Raw genomic sequence first — 20,224 nt, 5'->3', positions numbered from 1 at the left:
AAGGGCAAAATCAAGACAGTAAGTGATGTCTGAATTTAAAAGCATTACAGTTTTGCTTTTAATGCATAAGTCTTTGAGAGTTAATTATCATACAATTCATAGACAGTAGTTTCATGATTTCTTAATCTGTTACATACACTAATTTTCTTTTGTCTGACTGCTGAAGGGAGACATTTGTTTCTGCAGGGCATCAGCTGTGTCTGAACCACAAAGCACAGGGTTAACAGGAGTCCGTAATTATAGAGATGTGTGGGCTTGCTGTATCAATCGCTATTTAGAAATGTGGATCTCTCATCTTGACTTTCAAACTGAAAATACAGCCATAGGTTAATCCCCTCTGCCTGCTCAGGTTCCACCTCTGCAGGCAGAGTGGCACCAGGCATGTGTTCTGCTTTTCAATGTTTCTTTCTCCATGTTGTTCCCAGTTATGCTCTGAATGTTTGCAGTACTTAGATGGGGGGTGGATTTCTTTACCAACAAAATAATCCAGTCTAAATGGCTTCCTTGCAAAAGAACAGAACATGCATTCAGTGCCTTGAACCCCTCTTGTTCCATTGCTTTTCTCCTTGTAAAGACAGTACGGAGTTTTCCTTACAGTTTGTCTCTCTCCTTACAGCATCAGCGAAAGCTTCCTCACTGTGAAAGGTGCAGCGCTCTTCCTGCCACGAGGGAATGGGTCATCTACTCCCAGGATCAGTCACAGGCGCAACAAGCATGCAGGTAATGTGTTGCATCCAACGGCTGAGGCTTGTCTGCTCATTCTTTGTTTCCAAGCGCAGCTTTCTTGAGTTCATTCTCACCAGATGACACACATTTCTGTTTGCACCAGGTGTGCATTAAAGCTAGACCTGCCAGGCTCAAGACTGCAATATTTAATGCTGATAGAAAAAAAGGGTTTCAATACTCTCTTGATTATCCTGCGCAATCAAACAAGCGAGTGACATCAGGGCAGTAATCATGACATAACAGAGAATTGAGAACAACTGCCTCCAAATATCCTCCTACAATCTTTGTTGAGAGAAGGGCTGGAGGATTGCCATCAAAACCTTCATGCATTGCACTGGGAAACTTGAGGTTATGATAAGGGATGAGTAATTGTTCTTCCTGATCTGAAAGTAACCAGTTATGGTGGAAGAAAGGGAGGAGACTTACCTCTACGTGGTGGAGGAGAAACATCTGAGCAGAGTCAGTGTGACGTTTCAGACGCATGAGCAGAGTGAGTAATACAGAGCCAGTCATAATTCCACCCCCTTTATTTGCTGAAAGTTTGATTTGTGGTTTTGCTTAGAGCCTTTGTTTGAAAAGTCAGCCTGAATAATGAAACTCAAACATTTCAGGGTAGGTTGTTTTTCATATGGTGCTTATTCACTGATGGTGTTTTACGGGGATCAGATAGTGTGGGGGGTTTTCCCTTCCATTAAACAATCAACAGGAAAAAAACAAACATTGGGACCTTCAGACTTTTGTGTATGGGACAGAGACAGATACATAGAGGCTGGCCAAAAAAGAGACCATGAAAAGGTGATTTGGTTTGGTGATTTCTTTGTACTTTGATAACATCAGGCTGTCATTCAGCAATCCATCCAGCAGAGTTACCAACCTGATGACTGGGCCACCTCAAAATCTGTTTACAAACATCTTTATAGAAAGAGTTGAAGTCTGAAAGCAGTTAATTACATACTTCCACTCAGACATAGCACAAGCGCTACCCAAATTGCTTTGAGTGAGATACATTAATTACCAGTTGTCAAAATAAATTCTTCTGAAACTTAATTTAAAGCTGGCCTTTCTCGATGAGACTGAAGGGAAATTGTCTTTAGTGTGAAAGTAGAGTCGGCAGTCTTTGAGAAGTTTATGTATCTTGACCTGTCTTGGTTTTAGATCTCTCGAAAGTCCTGTGCGTTACTGAAGCCCAGTCTCCACCTGGCAGTTGCTGTCTTGGCTTTACCTTGCAGAGACCTGCTGGATGGCTTTTGTGAGCCTGCGCAATGCAGCGCAAACAACTTTTGAGTCTCTCTTGTTGCTTCATCTACTTGCTGTGGTTGCCTTGCTTGAGATCTGGAGACCTTGGTGGAAAATAGTCACTCCTCTAATCATCCCAGAGTTTTTAGAAGCCAGGTTGCCAAGAAAGCAAATCCGGTGTGTTGTAATTGCTTCCAGCAAGACGTTTTGTTCTGAAGAGGCTGGTTTGCCTAAGGGATGGGATTTTTCTGTTCTTGGAAGACTTTTTTAATTCCTGTCTCTTCGGCTTATGGGGTGAGGTTTAATGAAGCATCAGTACTTGTTCTTTCCTCAGTTTCCCTGCTTGTCAAGTGGTGTGAATGGTGTAGTATGTTTTTTATGGTGCTTGGAGATCTCACTGAAGAGAGGGTCCTTTGTATGAGATTGTGCACCATCTTATTTTTATTGTGAACTTTTCTAACGTACAGTATACGCCAGCAGACCAAGCCACCAAGGGATCAGTGTGTCACCTTCCTGAGCAAAACATCTGTGCCACCAAAATTAAAACAGTGATGTAGAGTGGCTCTGAGAGGTGAACCAGCCTTTGGCAGTGAGCTCACAGAGTGTGTGGCAACTGTCTCCTTTCTTGGACTCTGATAATCCCTGCTCAACTTTCATTCCCATGTGTGTGTTGTGACTTATCTCTGGCACACAAAATTAGAATGGGGTTAGAGAGCGGACATAACTTTCCAGTATGAGATTGCTGCCTATGGATGCAATAGTGTTTCAAGTGGCTACACGAGCATTTTCTAGGAAGGCTGGCTAACCTTCCTGACCTGCCTTTCCAATTCGCTGGTGGTGCTAGAATCCTGCGTAAAGAGTAAATGCGTGACAGGCAATAATTAATGCTTGCACCCATTCCCATTTCTTTAATTGTATCATCTTCAGCAATGAAAATCACAAGTTGGCAGATTGACTAGATATGGTACCAGCTGTCCACAGTCCTCTTGCTGGGCGGTCCTGTGCCACCTGGCAAGCGGGCTGTGTGCCCTAGGATGGTGGGCTTGCTTTTGCACTCCAGCAACGCTGGAGGTGGCCAGAAGAGGATGTAACTTCCCCGGGGCTGTTGCCATCGCTGGGATACTGTAAATCACTCTTAACTCCCACCCTAGCTGATGCTTTGCACCTAGCCTGCCAGCTCAAGGAAACAAAAGCATTGCTGGACAATGTGATAGGAAGCTGCAGTCATGCCATGAATGCCAGCAAAGCCGACGGCTCTTCATAGGACAGGATGTGGTATCTTTGTGCTGATTCTGGCATGTTAAAACCTTTCCTTTGCTTTTCCTTAATCCAGGAAGCTTACAAAATGCCTTGTGTGTTTGGGGCTGAAAATGCTGCAGTTGATTAAAGCTGGCCAAGGAAGCGATACTTCACTTTGCAGCTCTGGAGCTCCCAAGGCTGGCAGGGCAGGCTGGGGATCAGAGAGAGGGGTGCAGTGAGCTTCCTGAGGATGAGGGATAGTGGAGCTCCTTGACCAAGCCTTGCAGAAAGGGTTGTCTTAGAAACTTCCTCTCTTTTTAAAAGATTGACATAATTCAGTAGTCCTGGTGGTGTTTTTTAAATTCTGGAAATTTCAGCTCTTAAACTGGTTCCTGATGCTGAATTACTGGCAGCAGTAGGTGGGAACTGTTACCTGTTGGGGAGGGAAAAACTGAGGTGAAGCACCTTTTGTTTCAGGCTGCTTCAGGCATGTGAACGCCTCCTCAGTCAAATACTTGCTGGACTCTTCCAGGCTGCAGGCAGGAGGTGCCAGCTGAAGCAGAGGCACCTTTGTCTGTTGAGTCGACAGTTCTCAGCACTTCCCACCGTGCTAGCAGCTGAAACTGGCTGGAAGTGAGCAGCACTGCCAGGATTTTGCACTGCTGTCGACATGGGGAAATCCTGTCTCCCACCGCATCCCTGGGAGGACAGGCATCCGATGGATGAGCTGGCCAGGCCTTTCCTGTGTTACCTATCTCCCTACATAACTGCTGTTCGGGGAGGCACATGCCAGCCGCTTCAGCACTGGGAACAATGTGCCGGGGCAGGAAGCAGCTTCAGGTGCTCTTCGCTGCTGGTACTTTGTATGTGACTTCCTTAGCACCCCAGAGTGCTTCAGTTTTTCCCACCCCCAGTTCAAAATTCAACCCCAAGGCATTAACTCCTTTGCCATATGCTGAAATGTGTTTCAAGGGGGAAGGAAGAGGAGAGCAGGGAATGGCGTGTCCTGCGTAGCCCACTCCCCACCAGCTTGCCTCCATCCCATCGGGAGAGGGGCTGCCACAGCCCTTCAGCCCTGCTGTTCCACCAGCTGTAAAAATCATACAGCAGCTAGGTACCATGCTCTTGCTGGGCAGCATTTCCTTTCTTCCCCTTCCCTTTTGTGGCACTTCTGGATGCTGTTCTGTGTCCAAGGTTTCCTTATTTCTGAGAGTCCATGAAATACCATGGATTCTAGCACCACTGATGGATTGGAAAGGGAGGTCAGGAAGGTTAGTCAGCCCTCCTAGAAGGTGGTCTCGTAGCCACTTGTGCCGAATACTTGCTTCAGCATTCACCCTCCTCCCTGCAGTGTTGCCAAAACTCAGCTTCCTGTCTGTGGGGGAGCGGGAGAGGGTGGGAGAGGAAAGGTTCCTCTGCTTGCCAGCCTGTGCCACCCACCTGGCAGCCTTGCAATCTCCTTTCTGGGAATGCAGATTAATTTTCCAGGTAACGATTGAAAAAACAGCCCCATTGCTGGAGGAGTTACTGCTTACTAACACTCAGAAGGTGATGTGCTTGCTCAGCAGAGAAACTTTTGGCTCTCTGCGGGCCAGGGGAGTAGTGCTGAGCAGTCCAGAAAGGCATCTCACTTGTCTTTCAAATAGTTGGTGCTTTAGGAACCAGGGACACTCGGCTCTGTTTAAGAAGACTTCAAAGTTACTACGAGACTATGGTATTATTTTCTTTTTTTTTTTTCTCTCAGTTTTCCTCAGCCTCACCAGTAGAAGTGTAGCAAGCATTTTCTAGGAAAGATTGTAGGTGTTTGATTTTTCACGTAGTTCTGCATTTAAGTTGTGTAAAAGAAATGGCAGATTTCTGATTTGGAGCATGTGGTAGAATGAGATGTTGAACCATGAGGTGGGGTCCATTTCTACCTAGTTTGCCTTGCCGTGGAAAGGAACACAGTACTGAAATTCTTTTTATGTCTGCTAAAAAGATAACAGGATTTGGCAGGACAGAGCACGGTAAGATGGCAACAGGTGAGCGCATGGAGCAAAGAGCAGTGCTGACAAAGAGATGGAGCTTTGTCATCTCTGAGTGGGTGGAAGTGACAGCACTTGCGGTGACGTGTCAGGTTTCTTGGTGGACATTTGCTCTGGCTGGACAGCCAGGAACTTGCATGTGATTAAAACTATTTTTGTGTGTTCACCTTTTCCTCTTGCCCGCAGGGGATCTCCAGCAGCACCTGCAGGCCATGTTCATACTGCTCCGCCCAGAAGACAACATCAGACTGGTAAGCTGGCTGGTTTTGCTTATCTGCTGTTAACAAATATAAAGGTTAAGCTCCACTTGACAAATACACCTGCATAACTCATGAAAGCAGTGGTGTACGTGTGTTTGAGTGGTTTCATCAGCGGGTTTGGGGAGTCTTCTTTGCAACCACAAAGGTGGAAAAGCAGCTAATTATGAAAGGCGTGCTTATTTGGTTGTTCGGTGAGAGAAGTTGTATGGCTGGAAGAGTGCATTTGAACCAAATACTGAGTACGTACGCTCTGGAAAGGTACTGTAACAATTGTCGGACAAGCTGGGTAAATTAGCTTGATGTCCTATTTAAATCAAGAGTAGGTGACTTACGTCTGACCAGTGTGAACACCTGCCCTTCCACATCAGTTGTGTTCCTCACTACTCTCCTAACTTGTTGCATCCCAAAAGGCCATGGCTTATCAGGAAGGAGCATGTAGGATCCCTGTGTACCTATGCACCTATATTGAACCTTTTCTTTCTGCTTTCTGGATTGTTGCCTCCTATAATGATGTGATGAAAATTAGACATTGCTGTTTATAGCATTGATATGCAGTCCTAAAGACCTCTAGAAGCCAAAGAAGAGCAGTGAGGAATTTGTTTAGGACATGTTGAAGTGTTCTACAAGGTCAGGCATGAGTGTAGTATATCTGCACCTCTCACCACTTAGTAGCCTGAAGTTTCTTTCCTGTGTTGTCTTGGTGGATCTTAGCAACGTATGCCCAAAGTAGGACTGCCAGCATCAGAGGTGTTATTCTGGCACCTCTTGTTTGATGAATCCTCCTGAGCTGTGCTGGAGCTGGACTGATGGTATGAGTAATGCTAGGAAACAGTCAAGATTACTATGGAATGCTTTAACTTTAAAAATGACCAGCGAAAATAACATGCCGTAAGCAAACTGAAGGACCTACTCCTAAACTTTGTCAGGCACGCCTTGCTGTCACTAAAATTTCAGTGAAAGTGATGGGAATGGGGGTTCTCAGTGCTTTTCAGAATCTGAGCCAGGGTTAGAACATTGGAATCTATTGAACAAGTCATTGTTCGGCAATATCACTGGCTACATTGTGTGATTTGGGACAAATTAGCCTTAACAGCTGAATAAGGACTTTGTGGGCTGAGACATAAACCCTTTTGTTTGGAGCTACATTTGGAATGCTGAAATCTTGCATGAGGTTAAGTTCGATAGTCTACTTGAATTTAATTGATTCTTGACGAACGAAGAGTGTGCAGAGCTGCAATAGACTCTCATGGAATAATAGATACAAACGAGATTTGAAATATAAACAGTACTGAGAGAAATGCATTCTCTTCTTGTGTTGGCTGCTGTCATTCGGAGGGCATACTTCACAGCTCAGAGGGCAGCAGAGGAATCTAATCTTCTATAAACCTACACTTAACATTTGGAACAACTCTTGTTGCTGTTGGAGCTATTGGCAGAGTTTTTTAGCCTTCCATGAGAGCAGGATTAGAGCAATGGTACCAGTGTAAGATCAGTAGGAAGGAGGAAAATGAGTGAAGAGTACAAACTGATTGAACCTATTCCTGTTGCTCAGCAGGGTGGGGACTTGTTCACTTATACGTGTTCAGTAATAAAAGAAGACTTCAGGAAGCTGGGCACTTTTTTTTGTCATCAAATCAAATATCCCAATGAGAAGTGTGTATGAAACACCTGCTATCATGTAGCAAGAAAAAGATGAAAGGTCACTATGAACTTACTTCTTGGAATGTGCTGTTCATAAGGGCTGGCAAGATACCACATCACACTTCTGGTGAAACAGAATGCAGCAGAAGATAAAGTTGGCTTATGTTTAGGTGAGCCTAAAACTAAGAAAAATGTTGCTGGCCCTGAAAGGACTACAGAGAAAGACTTGCTCATGAACAGACTATAAATAACCTTCCTACACTGAGGAGAAAGCTAGGTCTGTGTAGATGAGCAGTTGAGGCAGAACCTTCCATCTCATCACAGTCCCTGAAGCTAGGCCATCCTCCCAGGTGGACTGGGATTTCAAATACCTTCATTTAAAAGGTATCAGACCACTTATGTGGTGTCCTCCTGCTGTCAGGTGAGCGTATGAACTAGTGCTTAATGAAAAAGTGAGAGACCAATTTGTGATTTGATGGGCATGTTGGAGCTCTAATAGTAACTTCTGAGATTGGCTGGTTTACAGTGTCAAGTTTGCTCGTTTATTATTCTAGTGAATTTTGCGAAACACATTATCTGCTCCAGTCATGGTTCTTTGCTTTGTGGTAAGTGTAGAATCTAGAAAGCCACAGTAAGCCATGCCCTGTTTCTCTTAATTGGCCCTCTGAAAATCCCACCCCACTGACCTGAAGCTACGTGACCTTTGGTCGCTGTTTGTCTAGCCATGTTCTAAAGGGTCTTGCGTTAAGACCACACTTCCCCTTACCGCTAGCCAAATTGGTTTAGCAAAGTAAGTTAGATTATGGTAATCCTCTTGCTGCTGGACTGTCCTCAGGAGAAGCGGAACAGAACTGGTGTGCGGACGCCCCAGACACAGGGCAGCTGTTGTCTGCCTGCCCCCATTTTAGGCAAGTCTGTGCTTCTGTTTGAGGTTTTGTTTCTGATGTAGATAATGACTTTAACCACCAAGACCTTGGTGACTGCTTGCTCTTCTAGGTTGAAGAGCACCCTTTCTGTTTTGCTACAAGTGTTAGTTGTAGAAACAGCCGCCTTTGGCAGAATTCACACCTTGAAGGACTGACCACTTTGATCCTCCATGTTCCCAAAGGAATCCCAGTGACTCAAGGAGCAAGAAGGAAAATAAGGCTGGTTTTAGCATGACTTATCCTAAAAAGATGGGGTGGGGCACAGTTTTTCGCTGTACGGAGCACATCTGTCTGCTGGCATCAGCATTTGGGTAGTTTTCTGTTAGTCTTCGGTCCCGTTGGACGTATCTAGAAGACGCAGTCAACAGTCTCCTGCCTGCACTTGCTGTTCTGCCCCATCACTAGAGCTCCTGCTCCCTGCAACGCCACTGGGAAGCTTTCCCTGCTGCGCTCAGCATAGTCTCCTGCGATAGAGCACCCCGGTGAAATAGCACGCTCCGTTTCAGCTGCCGTGTGCTGTTTTAACCTTTGGTGTAGACTGCCACGTCTTGTGGCCGAGACTTACTGGCTAGCAGACAGGTGAGGTGCGAGAGGGGGTTTCCTCTAAGCTAGGAGGTGCCGTGCTGGTCTCAAGACCAGGTTAGAAAGAACTAAAGGAACATATTAGGAAAAGCAGCCTACTCCTGAGAGATCCCACCCAACAGGTGTTTGGTGAGCTTTTTTTTTTTTTTGTAAGGATAAAATGACTGTTTAAACTGTCGTGAACTCCGGTGGGCCACCAAGAAATCTATGCAAGCAGTGGCTGGGGGGGCACTGCTGGTGTTTGAGGAATTCAGGTTCAGTTTGGAAATGATGTCAAACACTGCTTGGAACTTCAGCTGTTGGGTCACGAGGAATTCTACAGTTAGGTCCCGTCGCAGCAGGCAGGTGTCTGTCCGCAGCAGCGGGCAAGGCTGGGCTGTGGCGGCTCCTCCTCGCCCATGTGTGCTCTCTGCAGGCCCTGCTCAAAGTTCAAGAAGCAGTTTAACTGTGGTAAACACAGAGGCCAGACAGCGTCTCAGGGTCGGATTAGGCTGTCCAAAGTTAAGGTTCAGTATACATAATTAAGACACTGCCTTTCTAGGGATGTCCTAGTTTCTCTAGTTGGGATCGTGTGATGAAAACAACTGCACATGGCTTAGAACAGAGTCCAAAAAGCACTGCAAGTAAAGGCTGCCTGCTGCAGATGTTCATAGGCAAAACTTGCAATGCTGGGCTCCCTTCGCTGTGCTCCTCGCTAACCAGCAGTCTGGCTGTAAGAAGACTTGCTGGAGTTGCTTCAGTTCTTACTTCCTCGTGGCTTCTGGAGGAGCATTATGTTTCACTGTAGCCTTTCAGGAGCTTTAGTGTTGGCCTGACATTCACAACTTAGCTGCACAGCTGCTTTCTGAATGCTGTCAGTAGTACCTGATTTGGGGGAGCCTGGGATGAAGTTTAGGCATCCTCCAGTCTTGCCAGAGCTCACTTTTGGCACGAGAGTACATGCAGTTGTGGTAGGAGCAGTGAGGCACTATGACACTCGCCATTTCTGGGAAGTCTGAATCCAGCTGGGGGTACAGCTCAGTAACAGGGGCCAGATGTAAGGCAGTAAGGTTGCTTCTGCACTGGAGAAGTTGCTAGAAGAATTCAAAGGACCAGCAGGAAACCACATATGAATTAGATTTTAGTTGTCCGTCCCGCTGCCTGGGAAGGTGGTGGAAGGAGTCTCATTGGAGCTGTTGTAGCACACCGTAGTTTAAAGGAGAGCCCTAGCTCTTTAGACAAAGCCCTCTGAGAAGTGAGAGTACATTCAACACCCGTCTGTCTCATTGAATGCATAATGCTCCATGAAGCTGTCCAGACTGGGACCAGTCGGAGGACTTGGCAGCCAGCCTCATAGGCTGCTCTTTAAACGCAGCCTTGGTGGGACAGCACAGGCCTGCAGCAAGGCGTGCAGAAGGCACCAGGAACATCCTAGCGGTTGGGGAAAGCATTATGTGAGTAAGTTGCTTCTCCCTCTTCTGCTGGTTACCCAGCTGAGAAGTATGGGTCATTCGTACTAGTGCAAACTGCATCACTGCTTCTGCGCCTGTCACTCAGCATGAAAAAGTGGCTTGTAAAGGTAACGATGTGTGTTTTGCTGGCTGCGCTGCTGATCTCTCCCATTCCTTTCTTCAGGCTGTAAGACTGGAAAGTACCTACCAGAACCGCACTAGATACATGGTGGTAGTGTCCACCAACGGCAGACAAGACACCGAAGAGAGCATTGTCCTAGGAATGGATTTCTCTTCCAATGACAGGTACTCACAGTGTCCAGGTTGGGGGAGTCCTTGTGTTCACCCATATATCGAGTCAAGTGTAGAAATATCACTGTCTGGTGTCCGTGCTTTCTGGGGATAGACTGCTTCAGATTTTCCAGCCTAACACCTTCCTTGAGATCCAGAATTCCCCTTTTATTTCTTGAAAGGAGGTGGCACATGGGAAGGCAACAGTGCAGGTGTGCAGGTCAGTGTTTCCTTCATTCCTCTGAGCCTCAGGCTTGTGTGAGGATGTTAAGTGCCTTTAAGTGTCTCTGAATGGCGAGGTCCCCAAGCGCTGCACAGGGACAGCTTGCATGCAAAGAAAGAAGCTGCAATTAAAGAAGCTGGACATCAGGGTTCAGGAGAGCAGCTAATAAGAAAGTGACTGTCAGGCAGCCCTTTGCCAAGGTCATGACACAGAGGGCCTGATGGGCATGTCGGGGTTGCTGATGGCAAATCTAACACAACGTGTGCTCTCTCCCGGCATCAGTGTGTCATCAGGGTTTAGTGCTTTTGCTTTGTTCATTGAAATTGCTGCTAACCTCTCCAAAAGGTTGCAGAACGGGGCTGGGAAGCAGCGGTGGCTGCTGGAGTGACTGTAAGCCAGGAGGCAGCACCCCAGCAGCTTCAGGGGCAGAAGCTTCACATCTAGAAGGGGACACTGGGTGCTTTAGGGAGGGCATGTAGGCACATGACTCTCCTAAGAAAAAGAGTTGTAAATAAACTTTGGCCTATATGGGGAAAGAATCACCTAGATAATCAAATTATTTTGAAAGGTTTTGTACATGTGCTTACTTCTAGCACAGCTTTGTATGTGTTGTCAGCAAGGACTGAGCCTTGCTTTTGACCCTAGTTGAAAGAAATTACTTTCAGGTAGTTGGCAGGGTCACTAGAAAATACTTTTGAACTGTTTGGCTAAGAAATTGCCTTCCATACAGCCTGCTGATCACAACAGTCACTGTGCTTAATTTCAGGCAGCTTGGTTTGGATGCTTAGCTCAAGTGATGCCTGCTAAAAAGAGGGACCAGCATGATGCTGCCACTGGCTCCCTTCCTGTGCATGTATGCACAGCTGTAGCTCAGAGATGCTCTTGTGGTAGGGTAAGAATAACTTGTCCTTACACAGGTTGCTGTGAGCTTGGAACTTGCTGTTGGCTGTGATATCCCAGCACAGCCACCTTTGATAACTGAGAGCTCACTGGTATTCAGTCTCTAATAACATAGCGGGGTCGTTTTAGCTTTCTGCTAGAGTTACTGAGGTTCTGGATGGTCAGTCTGATATACCCTCCCCTACCCCACTTGGTATTTATAACTCAATGTAGACTTGTTGCTATGGTCTCTGATAAGTGCTTGCTGAACAGTATCACTAAAAATACCCTGGGCACCTTGGGAAGCCTTTTAAAAACACATCTTTCCATGAGCTCATCTCATGTTGTCAACAGAAATAGCTGCATGCCACAGTGTCTCCTTGTGCTGGGCACCAGTCACTCCGAAGCATGTGCGTTTACAGGGCTTCGTGTCTGCTGACCGTCTGAAGCCTGGAGTCTCACCCTTTTCCCCCACTCCTCAGGAGCCGCACAGGCTGCTGCAGGTGGTACGGCTTGTGAAAATTTGAGAGCAGCTCCTGCAAAGCGTGAGGGCAGGAGACAATTGAATGCAGTTCTTCTGCAAGATGTTGCTTTGATTATGGACCAATTTTACAGCTTTATGAGATTCAACTTTTTTATTTGACAACCTGGTGCAGGTTGTGTTGGGGTTCCCCCACCCCTGCCTTTTTTTCCATTGCTTGACTTCTGCTTTTAACTTGGCTTCTTGCTCAGCCTTACAGAAAGCAGGTGACTGTGAGGGCAAAGAGGTCAAAGCAGCTGAGAGAGGAGTGGGATTGCCAAGACATGTCTTGTCTCGGCTGGCCGTTGTGCTCATCCTCAAGGTGTGGGAGGGCAAAGAAGGGGCCAGTGTCAACAACGGGTGATAGGCTGTGATTGCTAACCTATCACGCTGCCAGTCACCCTGCTATTACACTACACTGATCCCGGTTCCCAGCAGCTGTGGCTGAGGGACAAACAAGAAAACAAAGCTGTGGATTGCAAAATCAGAGCTAGAACCAAACCACTTGAGCCTGAGAGGTACTAATCTGTAAAGAAAGCCTTGAGCTGACTGAAGACTGTGAGCCCCCTTTGACCTTCCGCACAAAGCCTGCTGCTTCTGAATCCTGTTTGCTCTTCTCCTGGGCATATGTTAACCCCTTAAGCCCGCTTGAAAGAGCACTGCTGTACCCTGTATCTGGTTAACGATCCTTGACAGACACCTGTAGAGCAACACTGGCACTGTTTGTCCCTGAAGCAACAGTGGGATTTTTCTTTCTCTTTTCTAATATGCAACCATTGTTGTGAAATTAAAGTCACACCATGGTGCTGTAGTAGATGGGCTGACAATCTCTTTCTTACTACAGTAGCACTTGTACAATGGGCTTGGTGCTGCCGCTGTGGAGTGACACCTTGATCCACCTGGATGGGGATGGGTGAGTGTCTTTTGTATATTCTAGGTCAATAGCAGAGGGTCTCCGTGTGTGAACTTACAGCACGGTGTATGGGGAAGGATTCGAATGATTGCAGAGCCCTTACAGGTCCAGCAGACCTTCTGCTGTTGACCTGTATCAGGTTAGTAGGCTCAAACACCCTAAATAACAGTGGTTGTGGCAGGGAACACCAATAATTGACTTATCTGTGCATAAACACACACAGAGACAGTGGCTTATGTGTGTGTTTAAGCTGGAGTAAAGGAGCTTTTACTGGCGAGTGGGTGTGTAGTGAAAGCTCCTTAAAGGGATCCTATTATGTGTTCCTCCATCACGCTTGTAGCAGGCAGCATTCGGCAGAACATAAAATAAGAATGATGTTTCTGTGCCAAATAGACACCTGACTTGCAGACTCCTGTTTGTGCCAGTCACAAAGGCTGTCCAGTGCAGTGCGTGGAATGACTTTTCTTTCCTTGGTAGCTGCCCCAGGATCACTTTAGCGGGACTCTGTTGCTCCCAGCTGTGGCACTGAATTTGTGTTGCCAAGGTAAACAGCACAGCCCAGCACTGTCCCACTGTCTTAGTTTTGTTCCCAAACAGCAGCTGCTTAAAAAAGTTATCTTAGAGCTTTTAGCATGCTATTTTGATCTGTTGGCTAGCTGAACTTGGCAGTGTGTGCTTAGGGCTAGTCCTTTGCTGTTCTAATGTGCTACAAACTATCAGTTATTAACTAAAAAGTGGCTTTTGGGATACATTTTTACTGTGTCTTTTTTTCTTCTCACCAGAGGCTTCAGCGTATCAACAGATAACAGGGTTCATATATTCAAGCCAGTGTCTGTACAGGCAATGTGGTAAGTACTTACTATAATCCGTACCAGCCATCCTTTTTCCAAGGTGTTCTGGCTGCTTGAGCTTTTAAAAAGCAGGTGCTGCTTGTCGTTACTGGTATCTTGAGACCTACTCAGGCAGCCAGAAGTCTCATTCAGAGATGGGGAAGGAAGTTTGATACCAAAGAAAGAAAACCACGCAAGTGCTGGTGTACAGCAGTGAGTTTATAATACTGCTGCAGCCCTGCCTTGGTCTCAGCTGGGGACAGGAAGGAATAGGGTAATTTTCCTTGCAAAGGCCTGCTGCTTTGAATCTCTCCAAAGTAAATTGCTTTAAGCATATGTTTGAAATGTTTTTAAATTTTTTTATTTGTCATAAATAAGGAAATACACCCTGTGCATATTTTAGAAGTCTCTGTCTCTGCTGAGACATGTTCATTGTGATAGCGAGAAGGAAAGAGAAGCTGCCTGCATTTTTCTTTCCTTTTAGGGTGGCTCATGTAAGAATGTGGTGGCCATGAAAGTATTTCTGGCTCAAGCTTCTTTACATTGCAGAAATACATTGCCTGTCAGGGTGTCATGCTACTGTGTCACTCCAGTGATTTTGACCTGGATCCTTCTGATCCCAGTCAAAGATTTAAAACAAGCTAAAAATAGGAGGGCCGGATTTGTTTCCCAGCAGCAGCTGAAGAAACTTCCAACATCCCTTGTGCAGTCAGAGAGGACAAACACCTAAACACCTTAGTAAAGTCAAGCCCTAAGCCCCTGGTTGTGCAGCTTGCCATGTCTGATTCCTGGGAGTCCCTGCTCTGCACGCAGGGGAGCTGATGGCGCAGTAGGAGCTGTCAGAGCATCCTGTCTTGGACACAAACTGTGTGCATCTTAGTTATGACTTAGGTAATGGTAGCAGTTTCTGGAGCCAGACACAGGTGCCCTCTGAATTGTGGGCGCCGTTGCTGCTATCCAGGCTTACTTTAGCATACTTCACTTAAGACATGGAAACTCTTGGAGCATGGATTATCCCCACTCTTGCAGGGCAGCCTCCTGCTTAGTGCTGGGGGCTGTTGTGTACAGCACTGGGGTTTGTATGAACTGAAGGACATGAGCAGCATCCTGGATTTGGCTGCTGCTTTGTGCTTGGTATCAGCCTGAGGAAGAAATTATAACCCTGCAAGTATTTTTCCCTTTCTAGGTCTGCTCTGCAGAGTTTACATAAAGCTTGTGAGGTGGCACGGATCAACAATTACTACCCAGGGAGCCTCTTCCTCACATGGGTCAGTTACTATGAGAGCCATATCAACTCGGACCAGTCATCAGTCAACGAGTGGAATGCCATGCAAGATGTCCAGTCCCACCGGCCCGACTCGCCCGCCCTCTTCACTGACGTGTAAGTGGGTCTGGCTCTGCTGAACCAAAGCATGTGGCTGTCAAGCACTGCAGTCTCCAAATGAGGAGATGGTTTCCACAGGAGACTACTCTTAATTAGGTATTAATGAGGGAGAGGTTTCCTGTTCCGGGTAATAACCAGACCTCTGGTTAGGCAAACACCAGCACTGGAAGTTTAGCTCCCTGGGGCTCCCTCCAGCCTCTCTTTTCAGTCTAGTTGTTTACCTTGGGCTTTAGGCTCACACACATTTGCTTCTGCAAGTTAAGTCCCGTGTTACTAGTGAGAGAGAGGTGTGGTGTACTCTAGTACCGAGGCCTTCCTCTTCACTGGTTTTGTCCTCTGGTTTCCAGGCCTGGTGTCTCCTGGAAGGAACAGGTTTCTCTGGACTTTGCTTTTACACTGGCACATGTCTGAGCACATCTTTAGAGTAACATGGTCTTTTTTTTTTCCCTTAGTTCATTTTGCTGTAAAGTGAAGTGTTTATATGTGGACTTCTGAGACTGTGAGCTCAGAATCATCCTCCTGGGCATCCATCTGATACACCTGAGAATGGGGACAAAGAGCAATGTAGTTTTTCATCATTCCAAGGAGTTCTGCAAGTGGGGAATGGGACAGTGTGTAGATCCCAAGCTGTCTCCAGCTGAGTGCTTGGATGTCTGGTGATATATGGTCCAAATCAGTGGCTGAGGTAGATAGGTAGACAGTTTGGCAAGGCAAAATTTGTAGGCTGTATCAACATTCAAGGTTCACAGCCCCTGTAATTAGTAATTGCTGATGGTACTGATACCATATAACCGCAAAGATAGTCTGTGTCCAGATGTGGTGCCAAGTGTGAGGGCTTAGTTGCCCGTTTTGTAGTCGAAGAAATGACTTCACTAGCCCCAGCTGCTTTCCCAGTATAATAGTGCCATTGGTTGATTTACGCTCTCAGATATTTCCTGTTGTTGGAGTTCAGGGAGTGAATAATAACACTAAGCAGTTGTTCAGCTGTGAACAAGTCTCACACTTGATTGTTTTTTAATGTACAAGGAGGGTGGCTGAGAAGTTTTGGCAGGCTGTCAATTTAATATTCTCTTGTAGCTTTTCACATATAAATTCTATGTAACCCACCCTTTCACTGGTGCAGCAAGTGAATGATTTCCTGGGGACACCTAGACAACGTTCTCTTAATTGATTCCTGAAATAGTGCGTGAGGTTAAAAGGACCAGGAACTTTGATGATTTTTGTGAACCACCAGTGGGACAGTTGTAAAGCAGAGAAGTGTCTGTGCAGTCACCGTCCTGGCAGCCTTCCAGAGGAACGGAAAGGTAGTGCACGATGTTACTGCTGGGTCCCTTCTAAAGATGATAGGTGAGACAGATTTGTGCTGCTGCTCTGCTGCAGCTTCCCCTGGTGTTAGTCAGGCTATTTTTGCAGCTGGTGATAAGGCCCCTGGCAGCAGAGGCTGGAGGAATGCACAGAGGCTTAGCTGCTCTTGTCTCTCCATGTAAGGAGCTATGGAGCTGTTACCTTTCCAAGAAAGGTAGGGGGGAGCTTACATACTGCTCCAGAGAGTATAATGCAGCCTTCCCAATTTAAATTTTACCAAATACCAGAGGTTCTCTGGATGACTACAATGGATTAGGAGTATTCAGTTGGTCTCTTTCATATACAACTGGGAATCTAAACTGGGCTTTACAGTCACCTGGATTCTTTCCAGCTGAGGACGTACTTGGGGGAAATAGTGTGAGTATCTGAGGCTCTGCAGAGTATCCAGTCTATACAGTACCTGTTTAAAAAGTGCCACGAGACCAGTTTGTTTCCCATCCCAGTGACTGTTGCTTTCTTCTGATAGCCCAACTGAGCGGGAGCGCACGGAACGGCTAATTAAAACTAAGTTAAGGGAGATCATGATGCAGAAAGATCTGGAGAACATCACGTCAAAAGAGGTGAGTGGTGAGGGAGCAGCACTGGAAGTGCTGTTGGGCAAACTGGAGAGCTCCGTACTTTATGCCCTGAAGAAAAGCCAGAACAAAAACTTCACATGGTTTCCCTGTGTTCCTCCTCCCCACCCAGATACGCACGGAGCTGGAGATGCAGATGGTCTGTAACCTGCGAGAGTTCAAAGAGTTCATTGACAATGAAATGATAGTGATCCTTGGGCAGATGGACAGCCCCACGCAGATATTTGATCATGTCTTTTTGGTAAGTCTAACAGTGAATTCAAGAGTAAACAATGCTTAACACTTCTCACTGTGTCTTGGTTGACACAGGGGCCTCTGGAGGAACTGAAAGGAACGCTGAAGGAGAGATTGGCTGGTCCTGAGGTCATGTACTCTTAAGCAAGACACCAGTGCTACGGAACAGGGGTAGCCTGGCCCATTCTTGGCTGTACTACACTTTACCAGCCACTAAACTAAACCTGCCAAGCTGTAGACCCTGTCACTAGAGGATGGAAGGGAAAAAGTCTTAATTATAACCACTTTCCAGGGCTGTTTCCATTGATGTAAGACCAGTTTTTTAGCTTTCACTGTCCAGAGTACCTACACACCGAGTTCTTGGAGTATAAATGTGTTTGGGAAGGGCATAACTACAGCAAAGAGGGAGGGGAGCCGCTGGGGAAAGCTGCTGAACGTTCAGGTGGAATGACACTCTTGTAACATGGAAAGCTCTGCGTTCATGTGACTCAGAAGAAACAGAGGAGCTTAACGAAGAATCCTGGAGATAAGTCACTTAAGGAAACATAAACATTTCGCCTTTTAATGTTTCGCTTGCTTAGTTGCCTTTCATTGCTGCTGGGGCCTGTCTTAATTACTGCACCTCCTTCTGGTGAGTCAGCGCCCCACAAGATTTCCCAGCCCTGAAGCAACGGACACAGGTTTGGTTGGGCTGTCTAGCCTACAAGGTTGGCTCAACTTTAAACAAAGCCATTCCTCTTGGACCAGCTGGTCTTTCCAAATGAAGAGGGCCTCTCCCAGTCTCCTGAAGCTTAGTGCCTTGGCTCAGAAGGGTTGGTGTATGTTAGTGTGAGCACTCCCAAGAAACTGTGGCGGGGTAGGGCCAAGAAACTTAAAAGTACCTACGATGTAACAGACTTTTTTTGCAGACTATGTGTTCTTCAGAGAAAGAGTCCTGTTACAGGCTTACAGTGCTAGTCAAAAGCAGTACAGGCAGTTTAGTCTGCTGCAGGGCTTGGTGTCTTGGCTCTGAGTGCATTTAATAGCAGCAAGACCTTTAAAACAAGGCTTGCCAGCAGCACCAGGGAGAGGAGCTGCGGCTGATGTGTGGAATAGAAGTATTTGCAAAGCAGCAGCCTGCAGTGAGGAGCAGTGCTGCTGGGACTGGGCACCAGCTTCGTTCAGGAACATGTATACTGCAGGGCAGAGTGGTACAGTGAGGCCTCTGGGAGGCACCGAGGCAGGAGCCCTGCAGGATCCCACTTGGGGAGTGCTAAAATAACAAGGCAGGAAAGAAGAGACCTGATGATGTTGTTGATTGTGGATCAGAGGACAGGAGAAATGGCTTTCACCGCTGCAGCATTGTTCTCCATACCTGTGGAAACTGGTGGTTCCCAAGCCTGAACTGGATTATTCTTTCTTAGTCAGAAAGAGACAATGTGAAGATAACTAAGTCTGGGGTCCAGGGTAAATATGTCGGGGATCAAAATATGTTTGTTGGCAGGTACTGAATAGCAAGAGCCCCCATAGTCATCCTTCAGATTGTGCACAGCTCTGGAATTTTCTGGGATTGAGCTGATCTCTGGCTGAAGGCAACAGATTCTGTTGAAATCTGGGCTACCACGGCATGCAATGTCTGCCCTTCTATTCTGCTCGAAATGCAGAGTCCCATCTGTGCTGAACCCTTGAACAGTGTCCTCGTTATGATGATTTCTCTTAGGAGGTAGTTCAGTTTGGGAAGAACCAGATGCTTCTTGTTTGTTGTATTCATGTAATGTCAAGACAAGACAACAAGACTTGTCCCCAGTAGCTACCAGAACAGTAATGCGGCGCTTTCCTTTGCGTGTACATCTAGACACGGGCTGTGAGTGCTCAGGACTTTTCTACAAGTGCTGTCATGGGCCCAAGTTCATGCCTGTGAGTCAGAGCTCTTGGAGCTCCCCCATCTCCATCTCAGACACAGGGTGCCAATGCATGCTTTCTGGGGCAAGCAGCAACCTATCGCTGGGGTGGACACTGCTGCTTCTGCAAGGCTGGGAGGTTCTCGCTCTCAGGCTGACAGGGTTTGCAGGCAGGCAGTGGGTATGCTCCAAGGGCTGGCTGTGCCTCTCCTGGCCCTGGGGTGATGTGAGCGCAGCCGTGAGCAGTGCAGTTCTGCTGGTGGTGGTAGTGCTGCCTGGGTCACTTCTGCTTACTCCTTCATCTGGACCGTCTTTCTGTTTAGGAGCTATTTTAGGGCAGGGAAGCAGATAGCTTGTGCATCTTAAATTTTGAAGGAAGCCTTTATCTGACTGGTTTTGTGCTCGGTTTATGTGTTTGAACAGGAAGTGAGCAGCTTGGAGGGCATGTGTGTGCTGCAGAGAAGGGGCTTAGCTAGCCAGGGTTGAATGTGTTTATTTCTCTGCTCACATAGGCTTTGAACATGGGGAGAAGAGGTGTAACCCCAAGTGAGCTTACGGTGTTGCTGCCTTTGATGTGTGAGATGGGTGTTTCACATATAAAGAGCACCTGGATGGTTTTTAAATGCAGGCAGTCTCTCTTCTGTAGGGTAGAGCTGGCAGCAGCCTCCAGGGAAAGGGTGGAGTGGTCTCAACTTTGCTGAGGTTGGTTTGTCGGCAGTTTGCAGGAAGTGCCAGCATACAGCCTGCTTTGCAGAGCTGCTTCTTGCTTCCGAATAGATCTGGTTAATGGGGCAAGACAAGGTGCTGCACATCAGCCCTGTTACCACCCTTCTATGTACCCCTATACTCAAAAGACCCCCCTGCCCTCCAACACTTGGCTGGCCAGCTTCCTCCTCCAGTTCACTGGTGACAGTCCCTCCCTCCATCAGTTGCTTGGCCATGCCTTCCTTCTGGCTGATGTGTCCCTTTGCATCATTTTCCCTGCAGGGCTCGGAATGGAATGCCTCCAATTTGGAAGATTTGCAGAACAGAGGGTAAGTAGCTTCATGCCATCAGCTTAAAAGCA

The 20,224-nt window shown here is 46.8% G+C and overlaps 1 protein-coding gene across 2 annotated transcripts in view; it reads left to right on the top strand.

Moving 5' to 3' along the window:
* Positions 1-20,224, top strand: part of SSH2 (slingshot protein phosphatase 2) — a 111,263-nt gene that overhangs the window by 74,208 nt on the left and 16,831 nt on the right. For both annotated transcript variants that reach the window (XM_040616836.1, XM_040616843.1), the window contains 9 exons: positions 617-720; positions 5,412-5,476; positions 10,249-10,370; positions 12,822-12,890; positions 13,673-13,738; positions 14,907-15,101; positions 16,936-17,029; positions 17,157-17,285; positions 20,146-20,192. In XM_040616836.1, the coding sequence (XP_040472770.1) occupies positions 617-720; positions 5,412-5,476; positions 10,249-10,370; positions 12,822-12,890; positions 13,673-13,738; positions 14,907-15,101; positions 16,936-17,029; positions 17,157-17,285; positions 20,146-20,192 (891 nt within the window). The remainder of the gene's footprint in view (positions 1-616; positions 721-5,411; positions 5,477-10,248; positions 10,371-12,821; positions 12,891-13,672; positions 13,739-14,906; positions 15,102-16,935; positions 17,030-17,156; positions 17,286-20,145; positions 20,193-20,224) is intronic.

The sequence above is a fragment of the Falco naumanni genome, chromosome 1 (assembly GCF_017639655.2).
Source record: "Falco naumanni isolate bFalNau1 chromosome 1, bFalNau1.pat, whole genome shotgun sequence".
NCBI classification, from domain to species: domain Eukaryota; kingdom Metazoa; phylum Chordata; class Aves; order Falconiformes; family Falconidae; genus Falco; species Falco naumanni.
Note: the sequence above shows the minus strand (reverse complement) of the source record. Positions and strands in the feature narration are given on the sequence as shown.